The sequence below is a fragment of the Rhodotorula graminis genome (genome assembly GCF_001329695.1).
Source record: "Rhodotorula graminis WP1 unplaced genomic scaffold RHOBAscaffold_8, whole genome shotgun sequence".
NCBI classification, from domain to species: Eukaryota; Fungi; Basidiomycota; class Microbotryomycetes; order Sporidiobolales; family Sporidiobolaceae; genus Rhodotorula; species Rhodotorula graminis.
This window is the reverse complement of record NW_017264935.1, coordinates 628,751-652,848: the sequence shown is the minus strand read 5'-3', so window position 1 is coordinate 652,848 and position 24,098 is coordinate 628,751. Positions and strand designations below refer to the sequence as shown.

General features: G+C 66.9%; 8 protein-coding genes across 8 annotated transcripts; 5 read left to right on the top strand and 3 right to left on the bottom strand.

Moving 5' to 3' along the window:
• Nucleotides 1-26: 26 nt before the first annotated feature.
• On the bottom strand, nucleotides 27-977 carry RHOBADRAFT_66597 (uncharacterized protein). The gene is made up of 4 exons (XM_018419022.1): nucleotides 807-977; nucleotides 510-695; nucleotides 241-425; nucleotides 27-166 (listed from the first exon to the last, which is right to left on the bottom strand). The coding sequence occupies exons 1-4, from the start codon at nucleotides 954-956 to the stop codon at nucleotides 64-66; spliced, it is 624 nt and encodes a 207-aa protein (XP_018270410.1). The 5' UTR covers nucleotides 957-977; the 3' UTR covers nucleotides 27-63.
• Nucleotides 978-2,015: 1,038 nt separating this feature from the next.
• On the top strand, nucleotides 2,016-3,459 carry RHOBADRAFT_66596 (uncharacterized protein). The gene is made up of 6 exons (XM_018419021.1): nucleotides 2,016-2,063; nucleotides 2,128-2,402; nucleotides 2,517-2,618; nucleotides 2,681-2,752; nucleotides 2,826-2,977; nucleotides 3,125-3,459. The coding sequence occupies exons 1-6, from the start codon at nucleotides 2,045-2,047 to the stop codon at nucleotides 3,192-3,194; spliced, it is 690 nt and encodes a 229-aa protein (XP_018270409.1). The 5' UTR covers nucleotides 2,016-2,044; the 3' UTR covers nucleotides 3,195-3,459.
• A 2,660-nt stretch (nucleotides 3,460-6,119) lies between these two features.
• On the top strand, nucleotides 6,120-7,700 carry RHOBADRAFT_15569 (uncharacterized protein; the record flags this gene model as incomplete). The annotated part of the gene is made up of 5 exons (XM_018412266.1): nucleotides 6,120-6,776; nucleotides 6,852-6,995; nucleotides 7,070-7,140; nucleotides 7,257-7,328; nucleotides 7,406-7,700. 5 exons carry the CDS (start codon nucleotides 6,120-6,122, stop codon nucleotides 7,698-7,700), a joined length of 1,239 nt encoding a protein of 412 aa, XP_018270408.1.
• Nucleotides 7,701-9,445: 1,745 nt separating this feature from the next.
• Nucleotides 9,446-11,336, top strand: RHOBADRAFT_65212 (uncharacterized protein). Its single transcript, XM_018418664.1, has 9 exons — nucleotides 9,446-9,472; nucleotides 9,694-9,764; nucleotides 9,846-9,907; nucleotides 10,206-10,332; nucleotides 10,443-10,717; nucleotides 10,810-10,893; nucleotides 10,953-11,052; nucleotides 11,131-11,159; nucleotides 11,231-11,336. Coding segments are annotated over exons 1-9 (795 nt in total). The 5' UTR covers nucleotides 9,446-9,470; the 3' UTR covers nucleotides 11,276-11,336.
• Nucleotides 11,337-11,573: 237 nt separating this feature from the next.
• RHOBADRAFT_54196 (uncharacterized protein) lies at nucleotides 11,574-12,869 on the top strand (the record flags this gene model as incomplete). The annotated part of the gene is made up of 5 exons (XM_018417194.1): nucleotides 11,574-12,018; nucleotides 12,086-12,334; nucleotides 12,395-12,450; nucleotides 12,515-12,639; nucleotides 12,710-12,869. The coding sequence occupies 5 exons, from the start codon at nucleotides 11,574-11,576 to the stop codon at nucleotides 12,867-12,869; spliced, it is 1,035 nt and encodes a 344-aa protein (XP_018270406.1).
• A 363-nt stretch (nucleotides 12,870-13,232) lies between these two features.
• Nucleotides 13,233-19,060, top strand: RHOBADRAFT_54195 (uncharacterized protein; the record flags this gene model as incomplete). The annotated part of the gene is made up of 17 exons (XM_018417193.1): nucleotides 13,233-13,456; nucleotides 13,566-13,678; nucleotides 13,745-14,013; nucleotides 14,099-14,705; nucleotides 14,809-15,364; nucleotides 15,472-15,542; nucleotides 15,608-15,806; nucleotides 15,880-15,931; nucleotides 15,997-16,446; nucleotides 16,749-17,154; nucleotides 17,209-17,371; nucleotides 17,441-17,467; nucleotides 17,532-17,941; nucleotides 18,017-18,176; nucleotides 18,240-18,395; nucleotides 18,518-18,706; nucleotides 18,783-19,060. 17 exons carry the CDS (start codon nucleotides 13,233-13,235, stop codon nucleotides 18,943-18,945), a joined length of 4,215 nt encoding a protein of 1,404 aa, XP_018270405.1. The 3' UTR covers nucleotides 18,946-19,060.
• A 4-nt stretch (nucleotides 19,061-19,064) lies between these two features.
• On the bottom strand, nucleotides 19,065-21,538 carry RHOBADRAFT_54194 (uncharacterized protein). Its single transcript, XM_018417192.1, has 12 exons — nucleotides 21,486-21,538; nucleotides 21,322-21,412; nucleotides 21,110-21,257; nucleotides 21,000-21,033; nucleotides 20,869-20,929; nucleotides 20,782-20,794; nucleotides 20,608-20,714; nucleotides 20,533-20,546; nucleotides 19,673-20,451; nucleotides 19,538-19,601; nucleotides 19,307-19,385; nucleotides 19,065-19,224 (listed from the first exon to the last, which is right to left on the bottom strand). Exons 1-12 carry the CDS (start codon nucleotides 21,516-21,518, stop codon nucleotides 19,163-19,165), a joined length of 1,485 nt encoding a protein of 494 aa, XP_018270404.1. The 5' UTR covers nucleotides 21,519-21,538; the 3' UTR covers nucleotides 19,065-19,162.
• Nucleotides 21,539-21,876: 338 nt separating this feature from the next.
• RHOBADRAFT_54193 (uncharacterized protein) lies at nucleotides 21,877-23,869 on the bottom strand (the record flags this gene model as incomplete). Its single annotated transcript, XM_018417191.1, has 5 exons — nucleotides 21,877-22,526; nucleotides 22,626-22,815; nucleotides 22,896-23,289; nucleotides 23,359-23,714; nucleotides 23,778-23,869. 5 exons carry the CDS (start codon nucleotides 23,867-23,869, stop codon nucleotides 21,912-21,914), a joined length of 1,647 nt encoding a protein of 548 aa, XP_018270403.1. The 3' UTR covers nucleotides 21,877-21,911.
• Between the last annotated feature and the right edge of the window lie 229 nt (nucleotides 23,870-24,098).

Genomic DNA, 24,098 nt, shown 5'->3' with positions numbered 1-24,098 from the left:
AAGCGCTACCGGCATTGAGAGGCGGGGGGTAACGAAGGAGGTTGCGGGACGAGCGCTCGTGCCTCAGACGGCGAGGACGCCCTTGGTGCTCGGCACCTCGTCCGAGCCGTCCGTCTGGACCGCTTCCCGAATCGCGAGCGCGAGCGCCTTGAACGCCGACTCGGACCTGTGGGTGCACATGCGAGTCAGTACTCGGGTCCGTACGAGGGAGGCCGCGCAAGGAGAGAGAGAGAGACGCACTTGTGGTGGTCGTTCTCTCCCCGGAGCACGTCGACGTGGAGCGTGACGCCAGCGCCCTGCGCAAACGAGTGGAACACGTGCGGGATCATCTCGGTCGAGAGGTCGCCAATCTTCTCGCGCTTGAGCTGCAGGTCGCCGCAGAAGTACGGGCGCGACGAGATGTCGAGGACGGCGCGCGCGAGGGCCTGCGTGTGGGCGAGCGTGAGCGTTTGTGCGGGACGGATGGTATTGCTTGTGTCGAGAGAGGGGAAAGGGGGAGGAGGACGCACCTCGTCGAGGGGCGCAAAGCCAGTGCCGTACCGGCGGATGCCCTTGCGCTCGCCGAGCGCCTCCTTGAACGCCTCGCCGAGCGCGATGGCGCAGTCCTCGACCGTGTGGTGGTCGTCGACCTCGAGGTCGCCCTTGCACTTGAGCTGGAGCGACATCTTGCCGTGCTTGGCGAGCGCGTGCAGCATCTGTCGGAGGAGGTTGTGGCGGCGAGGGGGGGAGAGGAGAGGGAGAGAGGTCAGCGAGGGGCGCGACGAGGCCGAGGGGGACCAAGGTGCGCTCGCAGGGAGGAGACTCACGTGGTTGTAGAAGCCGACGCCGGTGTCAATGTCGATGACCTGCTTGGTGCCGGGGAGGTGGTCGAGCGTGAGGGTGCACTCGATCTCGGTCTCGCCCGTCTTGCGCGAGATGGTCGCCGTGCGGATCTGCTGTGTGCTGCTCGACGACATGCTCGCTCGTCGGTGTAGCGGTCGTGCTCGAGTTGGGGGAGGGCGAGGAGCAAGTCGAGGACGGGGCCGACGTCGTTCGCTCGGGCTTGGCTGCGGCCACCCTTCGCTCGCCAGCTGCTGGCTCGAGCTTGCTGCGTCCACTGCCGACACAGAGCTTCAGCGACCTCCAGTCGGCCACCCTTGCGCCCATCCGCCGGGCCTGTCGACATCCCTCGCCTTCTCTCCGCGCGCCCTCATCTCTCGACGAGCAATCCTCCTGCCCTCGCCCCAGAGGCGACGCCAAAGCACCGTCAACCGTCGCAGCAGACCTCTAGCTCTGGGACCGCAGCTCGACCGGCGGCTCGAAGCAGCTCCAGCGTCGACAGGGCGTCGCTCTCCTCAGCTCCCCCTCGTCGACCCGGTCCAGGGTCGTGCTGCATCGGGCCTGCGGACGACCCGTCTGGAGCGTGACGCTTGCGCGACGCAGCTCTTCCTCTCGGCCGTCAGCGCAGGCCAGCTGCGGTCGCGCGGCCTGCTACTCGAGCTCGCGTCCTTGTCCTCGCACTGCTCGACTCTCTCGCTCTGCGTCGCTCCTCCTTTTGAGCTTTGCTGGCCGGCATACGGGCAGCACAAACGTATGCAGACCTGCTGCCCGTCGCTCGACGAGCTTTCATTGCTGCCTCGGCGACGACGGTCCGGCGACAAGCGAGAGCGCGAGTGGCAGACAGAGACGGGCCAGCTCGCGCCCTCGTGGAGAGCAAGCGATCTCGCGCTCGCCAGAGAGTCAAGAGCAGGTCGCACGAGACGGCGCGAGAAAGCGAGAGTGCCTGGAGGCTGAGCAGGTTGTGCGGCGCCGGTTGTGCGGCGAACGAGAGGCGACGAGGGCGGTGTCGCGGCAGCGATGCGCGCGCAGTCCTGCCTGCCTTAGGCAAAGCGGAGCATGCTGTGAGCCTGCGCCGAGAGCAGCGCGCTCGCGGTGAGCGAGAGGGCGACAGCGCGAGTGGAGGCTCGAGCCAATGGCGGACCGTCGAGCTCTCCGCCGTCGTCCAGCTCCCTCGTCGCCTCGCTCCCAGCTCCGCCACCTCTCGCACTCTACCCACACTCTCGAGATGCAGTCGATCAGGACCGGTCCGTCCTCCACCCTATCCCACTCGCAACTGCCCAGGACGCAACTGACCCAAGCGTCACCCAGGCCTCACGCCCGCACTCCGCCAGGCTCGCCCCCTCGCGCTGCGCTCCATCGCCACGACGCCCTCGCGCCCGGCCGTGCCCGCCCAGCAGTCGCAGCAGTCGTCGTCTAGCGCGCCGGCCGCCATGTCGCAGCAGCAGGCGAGCAGCGCGTACGACCTCGCCAAGGTCGGCTCGAACCAGCTCTCGCTCGAGACGCCCCGCAACGGCGTCGAGTACGCGCTCGGCACCATGGACAAGATTGTCAACTGGGCTCGCCAGGGCTCGATGTGGCCCATGGTGGGTCCCTCTCTCTTGTGGCGTCTCTTGCGCGGGTCGAAGGGTCGCATGTCGTCGGTCCCGGTGGTCGGGGCTCGCCGAGATCGGGTCCGCTGATACCGCTTCCTCGTGCAGACGTTCGGCCTCGCGTGCTGTGCCGTCGAGATGATGCACATGGCCGCCGCGCGCTACGACCAGGACCGCCTCGGCGTCGTCTTCCGTGCCTCGCCTCGTCAGGTGCGTCCCGGGCCGCTCTCTCTTCCTCCTCGTCCGTGTTGACCCTTTTCCGCCCATCGCAGTCCGACATCATGATCGTCGCCGGCACGCTCACCAACAAGATGGCGCCCGCGCTCCGCAAGGTGTACGACCAGGTGCGTCCTCCTCCCCCTCTCTCGGTTCTCGCGCGAGCTTGAGCTGACTTGCTGTTCTGGTTCTGGGTCGCAGATGCCCGAGCCTCGCTGGGTCATCTCGATGGGCTCGTGCGCCAACGGCGGCGGGTACTACCACTACTCGTACTCGGTCGTGCGCGGCTGCGACCGCATCGTGCCTGTCGACCTTTACGTTCCGGGCTGCCCGCCCACGGCCGAGGCTCTCCTGTACGTCCGAGCGTCCTCTCAGAGTCTTGATCAGTCGGGGTGGTGGCGGTCGCGAGCGGGCTCTCGAGGACTTTTAGCTGACCTCTTTGCCCCCCTTTCCGCCCTCCCCCTGCCTTCTCCTCCTCGACCTCGCACCTCGCTCTACAGCTACGGAATGCTCCAGCTGCAGAGGAAGATGAGGAAATCGCGTCGCGGTGTCACGTGGTACCGCAAGTAGTCGCCTCGCTGCGGCACTTGGGGGGGACGAGCTGCGACGAGCGAGCGAGGGGGAGTGAGGGGGGGGCGAGGGGGGAGCGAGGGAGTGAGGGAGCCGAGAGGGAGCTCGAGATGGAGCCGCCGTCGGCGACCGGCCGACGACGGTGCACGACGACCGACCGACACGTCGAGCCGAGTCGATGCGGCCGAGAAGGAGGGCAAGGAGTTTCGTTTTTGCGCTTTCCCTCGCCTCGCCTTTTGACAACTGTAGATTCACTTTCCGTCTCTCCCCGCCCCGAGTAGAGAGCGAGAGACCAGCTTTCGCGTGCTCGTCCCCTCCTGTCGTGCACTCGAGCGACTCTCGCTAACGCAGCTTGAGGTGGCTCCTGCGGTCTCTGGCGGTTGCATACAGGCGCACAGCTGCTGGCGCGGTTTCTCTCGTTCGAGCCGCACTCTCAAAGACACGCAGACAGCGTTCGTGCGGAAGCGAGTCGCGAGAAACGCGCGCTCTCAGGTCGCTCGGTCCTCGTTCGACTTGAGAAGGCGCTCTACGAGATTGAGCGCGCGCGATTCGCTCCACGACGTTCCGGCAGATGCTTCAAGGTGTATGTGGGCGCCGATGCAGGCCGGGACGAGGTGCGGGAGGGATACAAGGGGGAGCCTTCTCGCGGCGGGAGGGCGAGGTGCGGGTGGGAGGGCTCGACGTTCCTGCGGTGCGAGGTTGAGGGGGGTCAGTATGCGGCTCGCCCAGGAGGTCTGCGCGAGGGGATCCTGGCGAAAGCTAACGAGGAACAGGGACGCACAAGGATCTGGAGGAGCCGCCTCGAGGTCGGGCGTCAGACCCAGCGCCGCCTGACGAGCCGTTCGCCCATCCTGCACGGCTGCTCTGTCTGTGGAGGGTTCATGTCAGCTACAGATCGGTACCTGGAGCCGTCGCACGGTGGCATCGAGCGCGAGCCGCGAGGAAGAGGGCGCCGAACGCAGGGAGGTGGGGAGAAGGGGGACGCACCCGCTTGCCCAGCGCCCCTGCACCTCGACCACCCTGGCCCTGCCCGACCCTGCACCTCCTCGAGTCCCTGTCGCGTCCTGCCGCCGGTCCACGAGTCGTTGTCGAGCGGCGAGAGCGGTCGGCGAGGCGCGGCGCTGATGAGGATGCGGGGCGCTCTGCGCGGTCGGCGACTGGGTGTGGCGGCGTGACTGCAGCTGAGGGGTGTTGTCGACAAGTGTATGGACTCAGGCGAGCCGGGTCGGGCGTGCTCGGTCGTGAGGGTGAGGCGCGAGAGACCGGAGAGGGCGGACGAGCGACGAGACTACGATTCGGCCCATCTCTTTCTTGATTTTCGTATTGGGAAATTAGCCTGCGCTCGGCGCGTTCGAATTACCAACTCGGGCTTGACTCGCTTGACCTTTTCCTTGACTTTCGCGGCGCAGTCTTTCCGTTGCGGCTTCCGCCGTCTGCGTGCGCTCGCACCTACGCTCTCTCTCTCTCTCTGGTCGCCAGGAGCTGTGTATGTCGGCTCGTTGTCTGAGCCTGCACGCGATCGAACGCACGCAACCGCCTGGACCAACTTTGTCGAACGACGCCCCCACTCGTCGGCGTCCGGACCTCCTCTTTCGCTCAAGCTCGTTATCGCGAGTGTCGCGTCGGCTCAGAATCGTGCCAGCCGACGCAAGAAAGCGTGTACATCGTCTCGGCTCGAGGCAGGGCCGAGAAAGGCCGACCATCGGTCGAGAACAAGGCTCTTTCTCGCAGCCTAGTTCGCCTCAGCCTCTCGCTTCGCCCTCTCTCAAGCCGCGAACACGCCGCTTCGCAATGACACCGCACTCGCGAGCTTCGCGCTGGAGCGGGAGGTGCAAAGAAAGCCAAAAGCGGCGGGGTCGAGCCGGTACTGGAAGCGACGAGACGAGTCGCTGGCTCGTTCTGCAGGAAGCGAGAGCCCGGCTGCAGCTGCGCCGACGAGCGCCTCGGTAGAAAGCAGACGTCGGAGCAAAGAGATCCAGCGAACAAGAGCTGATCTAGCAAAGCCTCTCGAAGCGCGGACGCAGCTGACCTCGCACCTCGCTCTACAGCTACGGAATGCTCCAGCTGCAGAGGAAGATGAGGAAATCGCGTCGCGGTGTCACGTGGTACCGCAAGTAGTCGCCTCGCGGCGGCACTTGGGGGGGACGAGCTGCGACGAGCGAGCGAGGGGGAGTGAGGGGGGGGCGAGGGGGGAGCGAGGGAGTGAGGGAGCCGAGAGGGAGCTCGAGATGGAGCCGCCGTCGGCGACCGGCCGACGACGGTGCACGACGACCGACGGAGCCGGGCCGATGCGGCCGCCTCCTGCTCAGACGAGGCACTGAGAGAGGCAGTGATGTCGAAAAGCAGTTCAAGCGGGTCGCGCAGATCCGCGTGGTGCTGGAACGCGAGGAGGGCAGGGCAGCGGCCGCGAGTATGGCGTGGGGCAGTGTGCGACGGAGCCAGCGGGCTTCTGCGAGGAAAGACTGCAGCATATAGCGAATCCACATGCGCGCAAGCGTGTGCGGTGTGAGGGGCGGAGGAGAGAGGGTGCCGAGCGGAGCGGGAGAGGCGAGCGGGCGGCCTGCTCTACACCACCTCGCCCCGCCCCCAGGCTAGGCCGGCCACAGCTCGTACAGCACCCGAGTACTACACAGCGCCGCCTCGACCGCACCGTGACGCCCCACAATGTCGTCCTCGACCTCGGCCAACCTCATCATCTCGCGGGTGAGCGACTCGCTCAAGACGCCGACGGGCAAGCTCGCCGTGGTCGCAGTCGCGTCGTGTGTCGTCACTGCAGCCTCGATCTTCGGCGCCCAGTCGCTGCGCCGCGCCACGCGCCGCCGCCGCCTCAAGAGCTCGATCGACCAGCGGCTCGAGTCGCCCGACGACCTCGACGAGGACGAGGTGGTCGACTTTACGCGCCCGGTCGGCAGTCGGCGAGGGAGCATGGCGGGCGCGGCGCAGGCGGCGGCGGCACGGAGTGGGGCGGGGCAGCCGGTGCGGCGAGGGAGCAAGAAGGTGCCGAGCGAGGTCGTCGTCCGCGAGGCGCTCGCGCGCAACTATGCGTTCTTCGGCGACGACAAGATGGACGCCGTGCGCGACAAGTTCGTCGTCGTCGTCGGTCTCGGCGGCGTCGGCAGTGCGGCGGCCGTCATGCTCGTTCGGAGCGGGATCCGCAAGATCCGCATCATCGACTTTGACCAGGTGTCGCTCAGCTCGCTCAACCGGCACTCGACGGCGACACTCGCCCAGGTCGGTATGCCCAAGGTGACGGCCTGCGCCGACTACTTTGCCGAGATCGCGCCCTGGGTCGAGGTCGACGCGCGCATCGAGCTGTTCGAGAAGGACCGCGCCGCAGAGCTGCTCGAGGGCAACCCGGACTACGTCGTCGACTGCATCGACAACATCGACTCCAAGGTCGACCTCCTCGCCTACTGCTGCAAGAACGGCCTGCCCGTCTTTGCGTCGCTCGGCGCCGCGTGCAAGTCGGACCCGAGCCGGATCCAGGTCGCCGACATCTCGACCACGTTCGAGGACCCGCTCGCCAAGTCGGTGCGGCGACGACTGCGCCTCGAGGGCGTCTCGCAGGGCGTGCCCGTCGTCGTGCGTCCCTCGTTCCCTCTCCTGCCCTTCCCCCTCTCGACTCGATGTACTGACGCACGTCCTCTCGCCGCACAGTACTCGACCGAGAAGCCCCGACCAGACCTCGGCCTGCTCCCGCTCGACGAGGCCGAGTTTGAGAAGGGCAAGGTCGACGAGCTCCACGCGATGCAGAACTTCCGGGTCCGCATCCTGCCCGTCCTCGGCCCTCTGCCGGCCATGGTGCGTCCTCTCCCTCTACTTTTTTCTCGTCTCTCGCAGCTCGAGACGGGTCCTGACTCGGGTCGTACTCGCAGTTTGGCAACGTCGCGGCCGCCTACGTCCTGCAGCAGCTCGCCGGGTTCAAGATGGAGACGCTCCCCGTCAAGTGCGTCTCGCTCTCCCCTCCTCTCTTGGCCTCGAGCCTCGTGTCCTGCACGTCGGCTCGACCGGTCGTCGATGCCGCAGCGCCTGACTCTCCCTCTCGACGTCCCGCTCGCACAGGAACCGGTTCAAGCTCGCCGCGACCCTGCACCGCCAGCTCTCGGCGTCCGAGATGAAGCTCACCGGCGACAAGTACGTCCACGCTCTACCTCGCGCCTCGTCGGGCGTCCCGCTCACGTCGCTCGTCCTGTCCCGCCCCCCCGCCGCAGCCGCATCCCGTTCTCCGAGGACGACATGGCGTACCTGTACGAGGAGATCCACCGCGCCAAGTCGGTCGCGCCGCCGCACGTCTACCCAGCCCGGCCGACCGTCCTGCGGTGGCGCAAGGAGCGCGGCCTCGCGTGGGACAACCTCGTCGTGTTTGACCGCGACGAGGGCCGCGTGCACGAGGAGCGGTGCCTCGTCGGCGACGAGGACCCGGAGGACGTGTGGGGGCCCGAGGTGGCAGAGCTGGTTGCGCGACGCATGGAGGAGGAGCGAAGGTTGCGCAAGTACAGGATCTGAGCGGGCGGCGAGGACGGCGAGGGGGGTCTTTCGAGTCGGGCTGTAGCGCTAGAAGTCCTCGCGCTCGTTTGCCTTTGACGTACGTCTATTCTAGATCAGGGCTGAAGGACTGAGAATGATCTCGTACGAGAGCGAGCAGAGCGAGAGCCCGCACTACCTCGCGAGCTCCTCGCGCCCTCTCTCTCCTCTTCGTCCCACTCGGTCTCGCTTCGCTCGCTCGCCATGGCTCTCTGGCCGACCCTGCAGCCCCAACAGCCCCACTACGACACGCAGTACTCGCTCCCTCCCCCTCCCAACCTCGTCTCGGCGCGCTCGCACGGCCCGCCGCCGCCGCCACCACCGACCTCGCTCGACGCCGCCCGCCTGCGCCTCACCCTAGAGCGCGTCAAGCTCGAGCTCGATGGCGCGCGCGAGGCGGTCGACGAGGTGCTCGCGCTCAGGGAGGCGGTCGACTCGCTCGGGGACGAGGTGCGGCTCGGAAAGGAGGACAGACGGGCTCAGGGTGCGCCGCTCAGTCTCTCTCTCTCGGGCCCTTCTCTCCCAGCGAGTCGGTCAGAGCTGACCCTGCGTTACAGGCGCCGTCCTCGAGCAGCAGGTCCTTTCCGCCCTCCCCGCCGCGCTCGACACCGTTCTCGCGCCCCTGCGCGAGGCCGTCACCGCCCTCGGCGACTCGCTCGCCACGAACCAGCGCCGCGCCGAGGAGCGCCTGAGCGCGCTCGAGGCCCGGTTCGAGCGCGAGGGGGCCGCCGCGAGCGAGAGGACTGGGCGGGTCGAGCGCGAGGTGCGAGACGGGAGCGCGGGCGCGACGGCGGCGCTCGGCGCGCAGTTGGGCGCGCTCGAGAGCAAGGTGACCGAGCTGGAGCGAGCGGGAGAGGCGCAGAGGGAGGCGTTTGAGCGGTTGAGCAGCGAGGTTGCGCGGGTTTGGGCGAGACTCGAGGTGCGCGACGAGCAGGTGCGCCGCTCGAGTTGCTCCTTTGGCGCGCAAGGGCGGGCATCGAGCATGTGGTCTTGACGAGGAGGAGGAACCCGCAGATGAGCACCCCGTCGCACCCTCGTCCACACCACCCGCAAGCTCCTCCCGCCGAGCTCACGCGGCTCGACTCGCCCGCCGCTCCGACCGTCGAGCCGCCCTCGCCCTCACCTGCTCCCCTCGCACCTCTTCCAGCAGCAGCAGCAGCGACAGCACCCGCCGCAACCACCGCCGCCTCGTCGAGCTCGACCGCGCCCTCCCCGCCGACGCACCATCCGCGCCGGTTCCTCCCCGCGCTACGCGACATCGCCCCTCCCGCGCCCGCGTCCGCGCCCGAGCCCGAGCCGCAGCAGCACGCGCCCGCGCTCGCACCCGCCGCCGCGCCGACCGGCCGCACCTCGCCGCCGACCCAGACCGCGCGCGCGGCGACGGTCCCGCGGCTGCTCGGCGGGGTCGCGCGCCTCGCGAGCAAGCGGCGCGTGATTGAGCAGGACGAGAGCCTGTCTGAGGGCGAGGGCGCGGGCGAGGTTGGCGGTGCGGCGGGAGGAGGAGGAGGAGGAGGGGGAGGCAAGCGGCGGCGGCGGGTGATTGAGCAGGATGCGACGCCGGGTGGGACGCAGGAGAGCGGGGATACACTGTAGCGGTGCAGTGCAAGAGGTGCAGCTTGAGTGTGGGAGCGAGAGCGGGGTGGGTCCCTGCGCCGGTTGGAGAGGCTCGAAGTTGAGCGCGCTCCTCGCCGCATCCCTCGCTTGTTCTCCGTCTCTTCTCTCCCTCGCGAAGCAGATCACCCTACAGCCAACATGTGCGCCCCGTCATCCACTCGACACAAACCCCTACCTCCCTCTACGCCAAACCACCCTCGTCGCCGCCCTCCCCCATCACTGACCAGACTTTTCCCCTCGTCCTCCCCTTCGCCCCTCGCACCCTGCGCCTCCTGCCGACCACCGACAACCTCGCCACGACCGTGCGCTTCTTTTGCCCGCGACCCGCCTCCTCGTCGTCATGGGACGCACGCTCGAGCAGGGGTCGCGGTCCTAAGAAGCACATGTCCCGTCTGGCAGCGCCCAAGGCGTGGATGCTCGACAAGCTCGGTGGTGCGCACCTCGCCCTACTCTCTCTCTTTCTCGCCGTCTTTGCCTGGAGTCGGCGCGGCTCACGCTGTCCCTCGTCCGCAGGCGCCTACGCCCCGAAGCCTTCGCCTGGCCCGCACAAGCAGCGCGAGTGCCTGCCGCTCTCGGTTCGTCCTCGACACTGCCCCGCCCTGCATCTGCGGCCCCGACTGGAGGACACGCCGGCGACGAGGAGAGGAGCGGCGGAGCGGAACGAGGGTTGAGCACGGCCACGGAAGAGGAGGCACGCGACGCGGCTCGATGCGCTTGGTCGCTCGCCGTGCGCGCAAGGGGCCGGTGTGCGAGCGTGGTGGACGAGCGGGTTTGGGCGCACTGGGCGCGTTGGCCGGCGGCGGCGGGAGCTGACCTATCCTCCTCTCCCTCCCTCCTTCCTCGCCTTCCCCTCGCCTCGCCCGTGCCGCGCAGATCTTCATCCGCAACCGCCTCAAGTACGCCCTCACCGGCCGCGAGGTCACGCTCGTCGTCAAGCAGCGCCTGATCAAGATCGACAACAAGGTCCGCACCGACGAGACCTACCCGGCCGGCTTCCAGGGTTAGTCCCCTTACGCTTCACCAGCGTTCTCTGTTGTCCGTTGGTCCGGCACAGAGACTAACAGGTGTCGTCCCCCTTCCTCTCTCTTTCTCCCCCTCGTCCTCGTGCAGACGTTATCTCGATCGAGAAGTCCGGCGAGCACTTCCGCCTCCTGTACGACGTCAAGGGCCGGTTTGCGATCCACCGCATCTCGGAGGAGGAGGCGACGTACAAGCTCCTCAAGGTGCGCAAGGTGCAGCTCGGCGCCAAGGGCGTCCCCTTCATCGTCACGCACGACGGCCGCACGATCCGGTACCCGGACCCCGTCATCAAGGTCAACGACGTGGTCAAGTTTGACCTCGTCGAGAACAAGATTGTCGACCACGTCAAGTTTGAGCAGGGCAACGTGGGCCTCGCTCTCTCTCTTGGTCTCGGTCGTCGTCGTGGTTCGGGAACTGACTCTCCCTTGCGCTTCCTTCCTCCCTCGCCCGCTCGCAGCTCGTCATGCTCACCGGCGGTCGCAACCAGGGCCGTGTCGGCACCATTGTCCACCGCGAGCGCCACCTCGGCGGCTACGACATCGTGCGTCCCCTCCTTCCTCGCTCCCGGAGATCCCGCACTGACTTGGACCCGCCTCGCAGGTCACCGTCCGCGACACGCTCGACCGCGAGTTCGCCACCCGTCTCTCGAACGTCTTCGTCATCGGCGCTGGGAACAAGCCGATGGTCTCGCTCCCCAAGGGTTTGTCGCCTTTCGCGGTGCGACCTTGCTCCCGGTCGACCCGTCCCTGACTTTTGTTTTTTCTCCTCTTCTTCGCAGGCAAGGGCGTCAAGCTCTCGATCGCCGAGGTGCGTCCTTTTCACCACGTCGTCCACGTCTCGCTGAGGGAGATACTGACCATTCTTCGAAACGTCAACAGGAGCGTGACAGCCGCCGCCGTCAAGCCGAGAAGCAGCGCTCGTAGAGGCTGTTCGGGCTCGCCTGTTGGTCTGCAGAGGCTGTGGAACACGTTCTGTTTCCTCTCGAGCGTTTCGCGTCCGTCGTCGGCGTTGTGTTGCGGCCTCGAGAGCGGTCGAGGTGGAAAGAGTCGACCGTGATCGAGGAGGCTCGGGCGCTCGCTTTCTCGCCGGTCTCGGGTCGCTCGCGCTGCAAAGTCAACGACTCGAGAGCAAGCCTGTGACTGCAACAGCGCCCCGAACGAGAGCCGTGGTGAGGGTCGCCCCCGCTCCGAGTCGGCCGCGGCGCCCAAGTCCCTCTCGACCATGGCCCTCCACCGCCCGCTCGCGCAAAGCTGCCGAGCATGCCTCGCCAGCACTCGACGCACCTCTCGACCTGCCCTCGCACCACCACGAGATCGCCCCTTTGCCTCGTCGTCGCGCTTCGCGAGCGAACCCGACCTCATCTCCCCCTCGTCGAGTGACCGCCCTCCCTCCCCACCACGACCCCGCGCGAGCCCGTCCCCGCACCTCAAAGACCTGCACGCCTCGGCGCACAAGCGCCTCGCCCAGGCGCGCGCCAACGCCCAGCAGCAGCTGCGCACCCTCCTCCGCTCGCTCGACGCCGGCGCGCGCAAGCAGGCGCACGCGTTCGCCGCCGCACTGCAGGCGCTCGAGCTCGAGCGCAAGGTGCGCGAGGTCGGTGGGCGCATCAACCAGGCGACGGGTTACGAGGAGATTGAGCGGCTGAGGAACGGCGTCGGGGCCAAGGGTGCGTCCCCTCCTCCTTCTCTGCCGCCAACCCGAGACCTGACCCTGCGCGCGCCCCCGCCCCGCAGAAAAGGCGCTCATGGACGCGCGCGACAAGGCCGTGTCGCTCAAGCAGGCCTACACGGAGCGCGTCAAGCTCCGGGCCGACTCGCAGCGCGAGGTCAACGACCTGCTGCAGCGCAAGAGCGCCTGGACTGGCCCCGACGTCTTGCGCTTCACCGAGCTCGTGCAGCAGGAGCACACGAACGAGCAGGAGGAGAACCGGGCAAAACTTGCCATGGACTCGGCCGAGGAGGCGGTCGAGAAGGGCTTCTCGGGTGCGTCCTCGCCCCCCTCTCTCCTTTCTCGAGCGGGCTCTGGACTGACTTGTTGCGCAGAACTCATGCAGGCGATCCTCGAGCGGTATCACGAGGAGCAGGTCTGGAGCGACAAGGTGCGCCTCGCTCTCTCTCTCTCGAATTCTCGAACCGGAACATGACCTCGCTCCTTACGCCCAGATCCGCTCCATGTCGACCTACGGCTCCCTCGGCATCACGTCGCTCAACGTCCTCCTGTTCCTCATGAGCCTCCTCCTGATCGAGCCCTGGCGGCGACGGCGACTCGTCGAGAACGTCGAGGAACGGTGCGTCCCTTCGTCCGCCTTCCCCCTCTCTCGCGCCCGCGCCGCCCTGACCTCTCGGCCCGCGCAACAGCTTGCGGGAGAACTCGCAGCAAGGTCACGACGCGACGCAGAAGCACCTCGCAGGCCTGCAAGAGCTCGTCCAGCAGGCGCAGGCCACCCTCGACGCCGTCGCCGCCTCGACCGCCGCCCTCGCCGTTCCTCCTCCTCCTCCTCCCGATCTCGCGTACTAAGCTCTCATGGCTAACGTACTAAGCTCTCATGTTTCACGTACTAAGCTCTCATGTTTGAACAATAAAATTAATATAAATCAGCAACTTAAATAGCCTCTAAGGTTTTAAGTTTTATAAGAAAAAAAAGAATATATAAGGCTTTTAAAGCTTTTAAGGTTGCGGCAGGAGCAGCTGGAGCGGTCGGCGGCGTCGTCCTCGTAGCGTTGCTGGGCCTCGCTGGACGATAGAGCTGCGTTTGAAATCGAGCCGTCCGACTTGGCGCGGCAAATCGGCACGTGCAGGAGGGAGGCCCCCCGCGAGGGGTCGAGAGATGAGGAACGTTGCTCGGCTCTCGCTCGACCGCTCACCCGCTGAGCTGCCTCGATGGCGAGCACTGCTGCCGCTCGACTCGAAGCTCGAGTGCTTGCGCCCGACGGCGGGCCACCACAGCCGCTCGCGAGCGACGACGTCGAACCTTCAACGACGGCGCGAGCGGCTTCGACCTCGGCGAGCTCGGCTGGGTCGCGAGAGCGCAAGGACGCCGACAAGGACGAGGAGGAGCACGCGGGCTCGATGGGCAAGGAGCCGGTGGTCGTCAAGCACAAGTGGTGCGTCCCCACCTCCTCCTCCTCGCAGCTCCGCCCCTCAAGGAATAGCGAGGCGCCCTCGTCTCTCGCTGCGCCAAGCTGACTGTCCATCTCTTCCACTGTCTCGCAGGGCCCTGTTTGACCCGTTCGTGTACAAGGCGCCGCCGCCGCCGCCGGCCTCGATGGACGACGCCGCGACCATCGGTATCGCCAAAGCTTCGTGGCTCTCGCAGACGACCTTCTGTGCGTCCCCTCTCTCTTTCCTCTCAGCCCTCGTGGACGTGACTGACAGTGCGTGCGCGGAAACAGGGTGGATCCAGCCTCTGCTCGTCCTCGGGTACAAGCGCGAGCTGCAAGCCGAGGACCTCCCCAAGATGGACCCGACGCGCGAGGCGGGCCACCTCGCCGACGTGTTTGAGGAGAACTTTGCCAAGCGGCGGCGGGCCGTCGAGGAGTGGAACCGGGCGCTCGACGAGGGCACGCTCGTCCCGTCGAGGTGGACGCGGCTCAAGTGGAAGGCGGCGGCGAGAGCGGGTTGGGGTCGCGAGGACGGTCGGCGCGAGGTCGGCCTGTGTCTGGTGCGTCCCCGCTCACTTCCTGGGCGACCCAGTCTCGCCGTCGAGGCTCGTCGAGCGACCGCTCACTCCCGACTCGCGCGCGCAGGCCCTGTCGGACACGTTCTTCTGGCCCTTCTGGAGCGCTGGCCTGTACAAGATCGTCAGCGACGCTGCGCAGACGACGGCGCCGCTCGTCTCGCGCGAGATCATCCGCTTCGTCCAGTCGGCCTACGCGGCGCAGCCAGCCGGCGAGCCCGTTCCCGGGATCGGTCGCGGCATCGCCATGGCGGTCGGCCTCTTCCTCATGCAGCTGTTCGTCAGCGTGTGCATGAACAACACGTTCGCGCGCAGCGGGCAGTGCGGCGTCCTCGCTCGCGCGGCGCTCATCTCGTCGCTGTACCGCAAGGCGTTCAAGATGAGCGGCAAGGCGCGCACCGACATCTCGAACGCCCAGCTCGTGTCGCACATTTCGACCTCGATATCTCGCGTCGACTGGGCGTCGACCTTCTTCCACTTTTCGTACACCTGCGTCATCCAGCTCGTCGAGGTCCTCGTCATCCTCCTGTGCACCATCGGCGTCAGCTCGCTGCCCGGCGTCGCCATCGTCATCGCGGCCATTCCGCTCCAGTCGTGGGCCATGAGGCAGCTCTACAAAGGTCGCCGAGTCGCCCAGAAGCACACCGACGCCCGCATCAAGACCATCTCGGAGCTGCGTGCGTCCTCGTCCCTCTTTCCCTCCCTCTCTCTCTCTCTCTCCCTCTCTCTCGTGCGTCCCTTGCGTTCTGAGATCGTGACTGATGTACGCTTCCCCCGCAGTCAACGGCATCCGCATCGTCAAGCTGTTCGCGTGGGAGACGCCCATCCTCGACAAAGCGGCCGAGTCGCGCAAGCACGAGCTCAGCGCCATCCGCAAGCTCCTCACGATCCGCGCCGCCAACCAGGCCGTCGCCATGACGCTGCCGCTCCTGTCGTCGGTCCTCGTCTTTGCCGTCTACTCGCTCACCGGCAACCAGCAGGACCCGGCCCAGATCTGGACCTCGCTCGCCCTCCTGAACCTGCTCAGGCAGCCCCTCATGATGCTGCCCAACGCGCTCAGCTCTGCAGCCGACGCGCACGTCGCACTTCAAGCCCTCGTTCCCGTCTTCATGGCCGACGAGCTCCCCGAGCAGCTCTTCCTCGTCGACGGCTCGTCAAAGCTCGCGCTCAAGGTCGAGGACGCCGACTTTGAGTGGGAGACGTCGGCGCCGCCACCTGTCGAGGTCGTCGCCAAGAGCAAGAGCGTCAAGAAGGAGAAGAAGGACGAGGAGAAGCTCGGCGAGAAGGCGAGTCGGCTCGAGGGCATCAACCTCGAGGTGCTCAAGGGCCACTTAACGTGTATCGTGGGCAGTGTCGGGTGTGTCCACTCTCCCTGCGTCCCTGAGCCGGTGGCGTCGGCGGCGGCTTCAATCCTCGAGTCACTGACGCTCGGTCCTCCTGCAGGTCGGGCAAGTCGTCGCTCCTCCAGGGCTGCATCGGCGAGATGCGCAGGACTCGCGGTACCGTCACGTTCGGTGCGTCCTCGTGCTCCTCCATCTCGACGACAGAGCGTGACCTGACCCCTCCTTCTCCTCGACAGGTGGCTCGATCGGCTACTGCGCTCAACAAGCCTGGATCATGAACGGCACCGTGCGCTCCAACATCCTGTTCGGCCGTGACTTTGACGAGCACCGGTACTGGGAGGTCATCCGGGCGGCGTCGCTCCTCGCCGACCTCGACCAGCTCCCGGCGGGCGACATGACCGAGATTGGCGAGAAGGGCATCACCTTGTCGGGCGGGTGCGTCCCTCTCTCTCTCTGTCTCTCTCTCGTCACGTAGCAGAAGACTTGACTCGTGCCGTACCGAAAACAGGCAGCGACAGCGCGTTTCCCTCGCTCGCGCCTTCTACGTCAACGCCGACATCGTCCGTCCTCTCTCCCGCTCCCCGTGGCTCCTCTGTCGCCCTCCCTGACCTGCTCCTATTCACAGATCCTCCTCGACGATCCTCTGAGCGCCGTCGACGCCCATGTCGGTGCCGCCATCTTCGAGAACGCGATTCGCGGCCTCCTCGCCGGCAAGACGCGCATCCTCGTCACGCACGGCCTCCAGTACCTGCCGCAGGCCGACTGGGTCGTCGTCATGGAGAACGGCCGCATCGTCGAGCAGGGCACGTACGCCGAGCTCGTCGCGTCGGGCTCGTCGTTCTCGCGGTTCGCCGACGAGTACGGGGTCGCGGCCGTCTCGACGGCCGTCGGCGACGGCGACGGCGACGAGCTCGTGGGCAAGGTCGACGTCGTCGACGAGCCAAAGCAGAAGGGCAAAGGCGGCGCGGCAGGGCGGCCGCTCATGCAGAAGGAGGAGCAGGCGGTGGGGAGTGTCGGGCTCGGCACGTGGAAGACGTACGCCAAGGCCGCCAACGGGTGGCTCACCCTGCCGTTCGTGTTCGGTGGTCTGCTCCTCATGGGCGCGAGTCAAGATGAGTCGCTCGCCCTCGCGCCCTGAGTCTGTACGAGCCCCGAGACTGACTCTCCTCCCTTGCCCTTCCCTTTCTCCCTCGTCTTTCCTTCGCGTTTCGTCGCCTCGCGTTTCGTCGCCTCGCCTTTCGTCGCCTCGCCTTTCGTCGCCTCGCCTTTCGTCGCCTGACCTCTCGGCGCCTTGCCCTGCCTCGCCTCGCTCCCTTCCCCTCGACTCGCCTCCCTCCCCTCGACTCGCTCCCCTCGCCGCCCTCACTCCTGTCGCAGTTCGCCCTCACGTGGTGGCAGCAGCGCACCTTTCCTCTCTCCGACAGCTCGTACATCGGCCTGTACGCCGGGCTCAGCATCGGGTCCGCGGTCTTCACGTTCAGCCTCGGGGTGGCGACCGTTTTCTTCGGCACGTCGGCGGCGCGCAACCTGCACCACATGGCGCTCGACAAGGTCGCTCGCGCCCCGATGAGCTTCTTCGACACGACACCGCTCGGCCGCATACAGAATCGCTTCTCAAAAGATGTGGACTCGGTCGACAATCGTTTGAACGACTCGCTCCGGATGTGCCTGGCCACCTTTGCCCAAATCGCAGGCTCGATCGTCACCATCGCCATCGTCTACCCGGTTTTCCTCGCGCCAACTGCGCTCGTCGTCGTCCTCTGCGTCATGACCTCGAACTTTTGTGCGCACCGACCCCCTCTCCACTCGGGTCGTTTCTGACCTTCCCAAGTTGCAGATCGTGCCTCGGCTCGAGCCATCAAGCGCCACGACAACACGCTCCGCTCGTTCTTGTACGCCTGGTGGAGCGAAAGCCTGACCGGCATGAGCACGATCCGAGCATTCGGCGAGAAGGAGCGCTTCCTGCGCGGCACCGAGCGCTTCGTCGACCTCGAGAACCGGTCCGTCAGCCACTCCTCGTCTCTCAGGGTCCCCGTACCGTGTCCTGACATACCTCTTTACCTCTACAGGGCCTGGCTGTTGACGCCCATTAACCAGCACGTCCCGGCCTCTCTCCTGCCTCTCCTGAGAGGCCGTCACTGACTCTCGCTCGTCCTACAGACGCTGGCTTGCCATCCGGGTCGACTCGCTCGGCGCCCTCCTCGTCTTTGTCGTCGCCATCGTCGCCGTCGCCGAGCGCACGACCATCGCCCCGGCCAAGATCGGCCTCATCCTCACGACGACCCTCCTCCTCCAGTCGTCGACCCAGATGCTCGTCCGCCAAGCCGCCGAGGTCGAGAACAACATGAGCTCGATCGAGCGCTTCGAGTGGTACGCCACGCAGCTGCCGCAAGAAGCGCCGGCGCGCATCGCCGAGACGGCGCCGCCGCCGACCTGGCCCGAGCAGGGCGCCATCACGTTCAAGGACGTCGAGATCCGCTACAGGCCCGAGCTGCCGACGGTTGTGCGCAACTTCTCGCTCGACATCCGCCCCGGCGAGAAGGTTGGCATCGTTGGGAGGACCGGCGCCGGTGCGTCCCTCTCCCTTTTCTCTTAGTCCTCGTCCTCCTGAGCCGCAAAGAGCTCACTTCTCTCGCTCCCCGCAGGCAAGTCGACCATTACGCAGGCCCTGTTCCGCATCCTCGAGCTGTCGCACGGCACCATCGAGATCGACGGGCGCGATATCGCCAAGATTGGGCTCGAGCAGCTGCGCGAGCGCCTCTCGATCATTCCTCAAGAGCCTGTCCTCTTTGCCGGCACTTTACGGTGCGCCCCTCCTAGTGCCCTCTCGTTGTTGTCGTCAGGTGCCCTGACATCTCGCTTCTGCAGCTCGAACCTCGACCCGTTCGGCCTGTACGACGACGCGCGCCTGTATGACGCGCTCCGCCGCGCATGGCTCGTCGAGCGAGTCGCAGCATCAGACGGGTCGGGTCAGACGTCGCGCTTCACGCTCGACTCGAAGGTTGAGGAGGACGGCGGCAACATGTGCGTCCTCTCTCTTTTTCTCTCTCTCTCCCTTTCTCTTTCTCTCTTCCTCTCTCTTCCGGCTCCTCGTTCTCGCCGCTCGTCTCCGCAGCGCACTGACCCTTTCTCACCGTTCGACACAGGTCGGTCGGCGAGCGCAGCCTCGTCTCACTTGCTCGCGCGCTCGTGAAGGACGCCAACATCATCTGCCTCGACGAGGCCACGGCAAGCGTCGACCTCGAGACGGACTCACGCATCCAGAAGACGGTCGCTGACGAGTTCGGCGACAAGACGCTCATCGTCATAGCGCACCGCATCCAGACCATCATCGGGTGCGTCTCGCCTCTCTCTCTCTCTCTCTCTCTCTCTGTCAATCGTGTTCGAGCGCCAACTCTCTTCGCCCCGCAGGTCGGACCGGATCGTCGTCATGGATGCCGGCGAGATCGACGCGTTCGCGAGGCCGCAAGACCTGTACGACGAGGGCGGCATCTTCCGCTCGCTGTGCGACCAGTCGGCCATCTCGCGCGACGACATTGTCCGGGCAGCGGCGGCGAGGAGGCGGGCCACCTAGAGCTAGAGAGAGGGGGTGCGAGCGCGAGTAGATGGAGCGAGACGGGGAGCCGGGACTTTGACTTGTAGCTAGTGATTCTTCTCTCTGTAGATACGAGCCTCTCTGTTGGTCTGTGCTTCGAGCGGTGTACAACATGGCCCTTGCGACGAGAGGGGAAAAAGTACTGCTGGTCCCGACCGCGCCCCCTGTCTACTCGCCCGCCCACGCCCACTCAGCTCTAGAGGCCGCCGAGCGCGACGAGCTTGATCTGCTGCCAGTCCTGGAGGCCGTACTTGGAGCCTGTCGTCGGCGAGAGAGGAGAAGTGTCAGTGACGGTCGGCAGGAAAAAGAGGGTCGACGAGCAAAGTGGGCGGCGACGCACCCTCGCGGCCGAACCCGGACTCCTTGACGCCGCCGAACGGCACGCCGGCCTGCGAGATCAGGCCCGTGTTGACGCCGACCTGGTAGGGCGGCAAGGGAGTGCGAGTCAGGACGGTCGTCGAGCGACGACGAGAGTCAAGAGAGAGAGAGAGAGAGAGAGAGAGAGAGAGAGAGAGGGAGAGAGAGAGAGAGAGAGAGAGAGAGAGAGAGAGAGAGAGAGAGCGGGACGCACCATGCCGACCTCGAGCGCCGCCGAGACACGGTGCACGCGCGCGATGTTCTCGGTGAAGAAGTACCTGCACGAGCGCGAGAGGCGATCAGTGAGCTGCGGGGCTGATACGAGAGAGACAGAGGGAGAGGGACGCACCCAGCAAGGCCAACCTCGGTGTCGTTGGCCCTCTCGATCGCCTCCTCCTCCGTCTTGAACCTGTACAGCGGCGCGAGCGGGCCAAACGTCTCCTCCTGGTCGATGGCGCACTCCTGCACGTCACCGAGCACGGTCGGCTCGTAAAAGTAGCCGTCGACCGACATCTTTTTGCCGCCGACGAGGACCTTGGCGCCCTTTGCGACGGCGTCGTCGACGTGGTCCTGGACCTTGTTGACGGCCGCCTGATGGATCAAGGGCCCGTGCGTGATGCCGTCGTGGGCGCCCTGGCCGACTTTGAACGCCTTGACGGCCTCGACGAGCTTTTTGGCAAACTGGTCGTAGATGCCGTCCTGGACGAGGAGGCGATTGCCGCACACGCACGTCTGGCCCGACGAGCGGAACTTGCACGCGACGGCGCCCGCGACAGCCTTGTCGAGGTCGGCGTCGTCAAAGACGATGAACGGCGCGTTGCCGCCGAGCTCGAACGAGAGCTTTTTGAGCGTGCCGCTCGCCTGGCTCATGAGGATCTTGCCGACCCGGGTCGAGCCCGTGAACGACAGCTTGTGGATCGTCGGGTTCTCGCACAGCTCTTTGCCGATCGCGGGCGTGTCATTCTCGGTGAGGACGACGTTGAAGACGCCTTCGGGGACGCCGGCCTGGCGCAGGATCTCGGCGAGCGCGAGCGCCGAGTAGGGCGTCTCCGAGGGCGCCTTGAGCACGACCGTGTTGCCCGCAGCGAGCGCGGCCGCGAGCTTGCGCGTCACCATGGCGTTGGGGAACTGCGGCGGGTGCGAGACGAGGTCAGTGAACGGCGCTCGGACCCGTCCTCCTCGGCGCTGGAGAGAAAAGAGTCGGCGCACGTTCCACGGGGTGACTGCGTGGAGGAGAACGTCAGGACGAGGCTTCTGAGTGACGCAGAACAGGGGAGGACGCACTGATGGCGCAGACACCGATCGGCTGCTTGAGGGTCGTGTTCTGGACGCCCTTGACGAGCGACGGGATGACGTCGCCATAGTTGCGGACGACCTCGCCGGCGTACCACCTGCATGCGCGAGAAGGCTGAGAGTCAGTCGAGTCATAAATGGAGGACAAGGTGCGCAACGACGAACGAGAAGTAGCTGCCTGTTGCCCGAGCGTGCAACGAGTCAGTCACGCGCTCGCGCCCGCGCAAAGAGGGAGAGAGAGGGGGTGCGCACCGCCGTAGGAGATCTCGCCGCGAGCGTCGGCCAGAGGCTTGCCGTTCTCCGCCGTGATGATCTGCTCGGGCACGCGCCGGATCAGTCCTCGGGCGGTTCCTCGTCAGGCGATGGGAAAGAGAGGGGCACACCTGCGCGAGGTCCTCGGCGTTGTCCATCTGCAACCTGTACGCGCACAAGGAGAGCCAGCGAGTCAGAGCGAGAGAGAGAGAGACAGAGACGAGGAGAGAGGGCGACGCACTGGAAGATCTTCTGGAGGATGGCGGCGCGCTCGTACTCGCTCGTCTTGCGCCAGCTCTTGAGGGCCGTCGCGGCGTGCTGGATCGCCTCCTTGGTGTCGGCGACCGTCATCTCTGGCAGCGAGCCGAGGACCTTGCCGTTGCCCGGGTCTGTTCACGGGGGACGGTCGTCAGGGCTTGCGCGCGCACGGTGAGAGAGATGGGAGACACGCACTGATGACATCAAAGGTGCCGGTGCCCGTGCCCTTTGTGAACTTGCCGTTGATGAAGCCGCCCTCGGTGACCCAGAGCGAGGGGTTGTTGAGCTGCGCGCGAGAGGAGGACTGCGGGTGAGCGAGTGCGAGACCAGGGAAGGTCGGGGAAGGAGCGGCTGCTCACCTTGATAGGAGGTGCAGCGCGAGTGGAAGCCATCCTGGTTGCGGGCGAGGTCGAGGAGAGACGAGGCGACGCGGGGCGGCAGGTGACGTTGAGGTGGAGGGACGCGCGAGCACGAGGAGCGGCGGCGGCGGCGGCGGCGGCGAGGGTCGGTGCGGTGCGGCGAGCGGTCGAGCGGATGGATGGCGAGAGGCAGGAGCGGAGCATCTAGCCGTGTGCGTGTGCAGCGAGGGAGAGAAAAGGCTCCGAGGCGGGGCGACCAACTTCGGCTCGACGCCGGAGTTTTGGCCGCCCTCGCTCCTGCTCCAGCTTTCCCCTTTTCTCCCTGGAGGCCCACCCAGCTGGTACCGGCTCGTTCGCACACCTCTCGCCGCTCCCAATCTCTCGTCCGAGTGAGGCGACCGGCGGCTCGAGCGCTTGACTGTGCAGCTACAGCTCGACGATCCGCGGGCCCTCGTCCTTGCCGACTCGTCGTCCTCCTCGAGCGTCCTCCTGGAACGCGACCTTCTTGCCCGGCGCGCCGACCTTGTCCTCCTCCTCTCCTGCCGCCCTGCGCTCGCGCTCCTCCCTCGCCCGCTCGACCCTGCCCTCCCTCTCCCTCTCCTCCCTCTCCCTCCTCCCCGCGAGTTCCCGCGCCTCACCGCTCAGCGCCCCACACGCCTCGACGACGCCCGCGCCGGCCCCCTGCGGCGCGCCGAGCAACGCCGCGTAAAAGAGCGCCTTGGCCCCTCCGAGCGCGCACTGGGCCCGCGCGGGCTTGGACAGCGCAGCCGCCGTCGACGGGCGCGAGATGAGCGGCTTGGTGATGGTCGGTCCGGCGCCGCCCGTCTGGTGCGTCGCGTGCTGCGGGGCCGGCGCGCGGCGGGTTGAGGTCGAGAGGGCGACGGCAAAGAGGTGGTGCACGTCCGAGAGGGCGTGGAGCGCGGCCGAGAGGGCGTGCGAGGCGAGCGGGGAGGACGATGGCGAGATGAGGGCGACGGGATTGGGGCGCAGGAGCGCAGAGACGTCCTGCAGGAGGAGGGCGACGAGCGGGGACGGCATGCCCTGCGCGCGTGGTGGACGAAACCGTGTCAGCTCTCGTTCGCGCCTGCGGCCGAGGAACGCGAGAGGAAGAGCAGGAGAGGAGAGAGAGCAAGGACGGACCTGCTCCTCCTGCTGCACGACCGCCTCGACGGCCGTCTCGAGGTCGTCGAACGCGGCCGTCGACCGCTCGACGAGGAACGGCACGAGGCTCGCGAGGACCTGGATCGCCGTCGTGCGCTCGGACGACTCGACAGGGAGTGACGCGAACGACGACAGCGAAAAGGTGCGCAGAGTGAAGGCGTACGCGAACCTGCGCGCGAGGTGCGGGAGGGAGAGGAAGGTCGGTCAGGTCCGGATCCCGGCGACGCTGGAGGGAAAGGGGCGACGTACAGGACGGCGGCGATGTTGTGCAGCAGCTTGGGGCTGACGAGTGGTCGGCCGTCAGGCCCGACCTTGAGCGGCGGGAGCTGTTCTGGGTGCAGCACAGGCGGCCGCAGCATCGGGTCCTCCTCGTCCTCGTCCTCGTCGCCCGATCCGCCACTTGCTCCCTCGCCCTCACCCTCCCCATCGACCGTCCCGCCGGCCTCTCTCGCCGCACGCCGACTCGTGTCGCGCATGTCCTTGAGCACGCGCAGCTCGTCCTCCTCGACCCACCACGGCTCGTCGCCCTCGAACTGGTCCTCGACGAGCTTGGTCAGGCGCGCCGGGTCGAGGAGCGTCGCCGAGAAAGCGGTTTGCTGCGACGGCGACAGGAACGACAGGAGCTGATCGGGCGGGACGGCGTCTGCGGGCGAGGGCAGGGAGAGTGAGCGCAATCCTCGGCCGGCTCGGCGTGTGCGAGAGCGGGGCGCACCGAGGTCGAAGCCCTCGAGGCGCTTCTCGAGCTCTTGGCGCTCCTTGCGACGCGCGACGGCCTCGGGGCTCTGGTCCGCCGCGTCGTCGTCGTGGTCGTGGTCGAGCGAGTCCTGCCGCTCGAGCTCGTCGAGCTCGCGCTGCTGGTCCTCGAACTTCTTGAGCATGTCGAGCATGCGGTTCTTGTCGGAGCTGGACGGCTGCGCATGGTGCGGGTCGCCCTCGAGGTCCTGGGCGAGGGTCGCGCGCTGAAAGTGGTCGACGCACGCCTGGTGCTGCGGGTCGCGGAAGCAGGCGAGGGAGCAGTAGGCGAGGTTGCAGTTGGGGCAGGTGTAGCGGCTGATCTGCTTCTCGCAGCTGTGTCGGCGCTCGAGACGAGTCAGCTCACGACAACGAGAGAGAGAGAGGTGGGGGACGCACATGCCGCACGGGGGCGCGTCTGCGGTCGAGACGATCGGTGGGCGCTTGGTGCGCTTTGGCTCGCCTTTGGGCTTGGGCATGCGGAGCTGCATCGTGGCGAGAGCGAGTGGGACGAGAGCGAGAGAGGGGCCAACACCTCGAGCAGGAGGTTGCCCCTCACCGTGTCATGCTCCGACACTCGCAGGAGCCACTGCTGGCAGCCTGGCTCCCTCAAGAGCACCTCAGCCTCCACCACGAGCCGCCACACCGACCTCAGCCACGGCCCTTACCTCGTCCTCCCCACCCACCTCGTCGCGCTGCTGATGAAGCTCCACGAGACCG

Coding starts and splice junctions, on each gene's coding strand:
- RHOBADRAFT_66597 (XM_018419022.1), bottom strand. CDS start 956: ATGTCGTCGAGCAGCACACAGCAGATCCGCACGGCGACCATCTCGCGC. Junction 426..509: donor GCTTTGCGCCCCTCGACGAG/GTGCGTCCTCCT, acceptor GCCCACACGCAG/GCCCTCGCGCGCGCCGTCCT. Junction 167..240: donor GGAGAGAACGACCACCACAA/GTGCGTCTCTCT, acceptor GTGCACCCACAG/GTCCGAGTCGGCGTTCAAGG.
- RHOBADRAFT_66596 (XM_018419021.1), top strand. Junction 2,403..2,516: donor AGGGCTCGATGTGGCCCATG/GTGGGTCCCTCT, acceptor TTCCTCGTGCAG/ACGTTCGGCCTCGCGTGCTG. Junction 2,619..2,680: donor TCCGTGCCTCGCCTCGTCAG/GTGCGTCCCGGG, acceptor CGCCCATCGCAG/TCCGACATCATGATCGTCGC.
- RHOBADRAFT_65212 (XM_018418664.1), top strand. Junction 10,333..10,442: donor CTACCCGGCCGGCTTCCAGG/GTTAGTCCCCTT, acceptor GTCCTCGTGCAG/ACGTTATCTCGATCGAGAAG. Junction 10,718..10,809: donor TCAAGTTTGAGCAGGGCAAC/GTGGGCCTCGCT, acceptor GCCCGCTCGCAG/CTCGTCATGCTCACCGGCGG.
- RHOBADRAFT_54194 (XM_018417192.1), bottom strand. CDS start 21,518: ATGGCTTCCACTCGCGCTGCACCTCCTATCAAG. Junction 21,258..21,321: donor CGGCACCTTTGATGTCATCA/GTGCGTGTCTCC, acceptor CCCCGTGAACAG/ACCCGGGCAACGGCAAGGTC. Junction 20,930..20,999: donor ACGCCGAGGACCTCGCGCAG/GTGTGCCCCTCT, acceptor GTGCCCGAGCAG/ATCATCACGGCGGAGAACGG.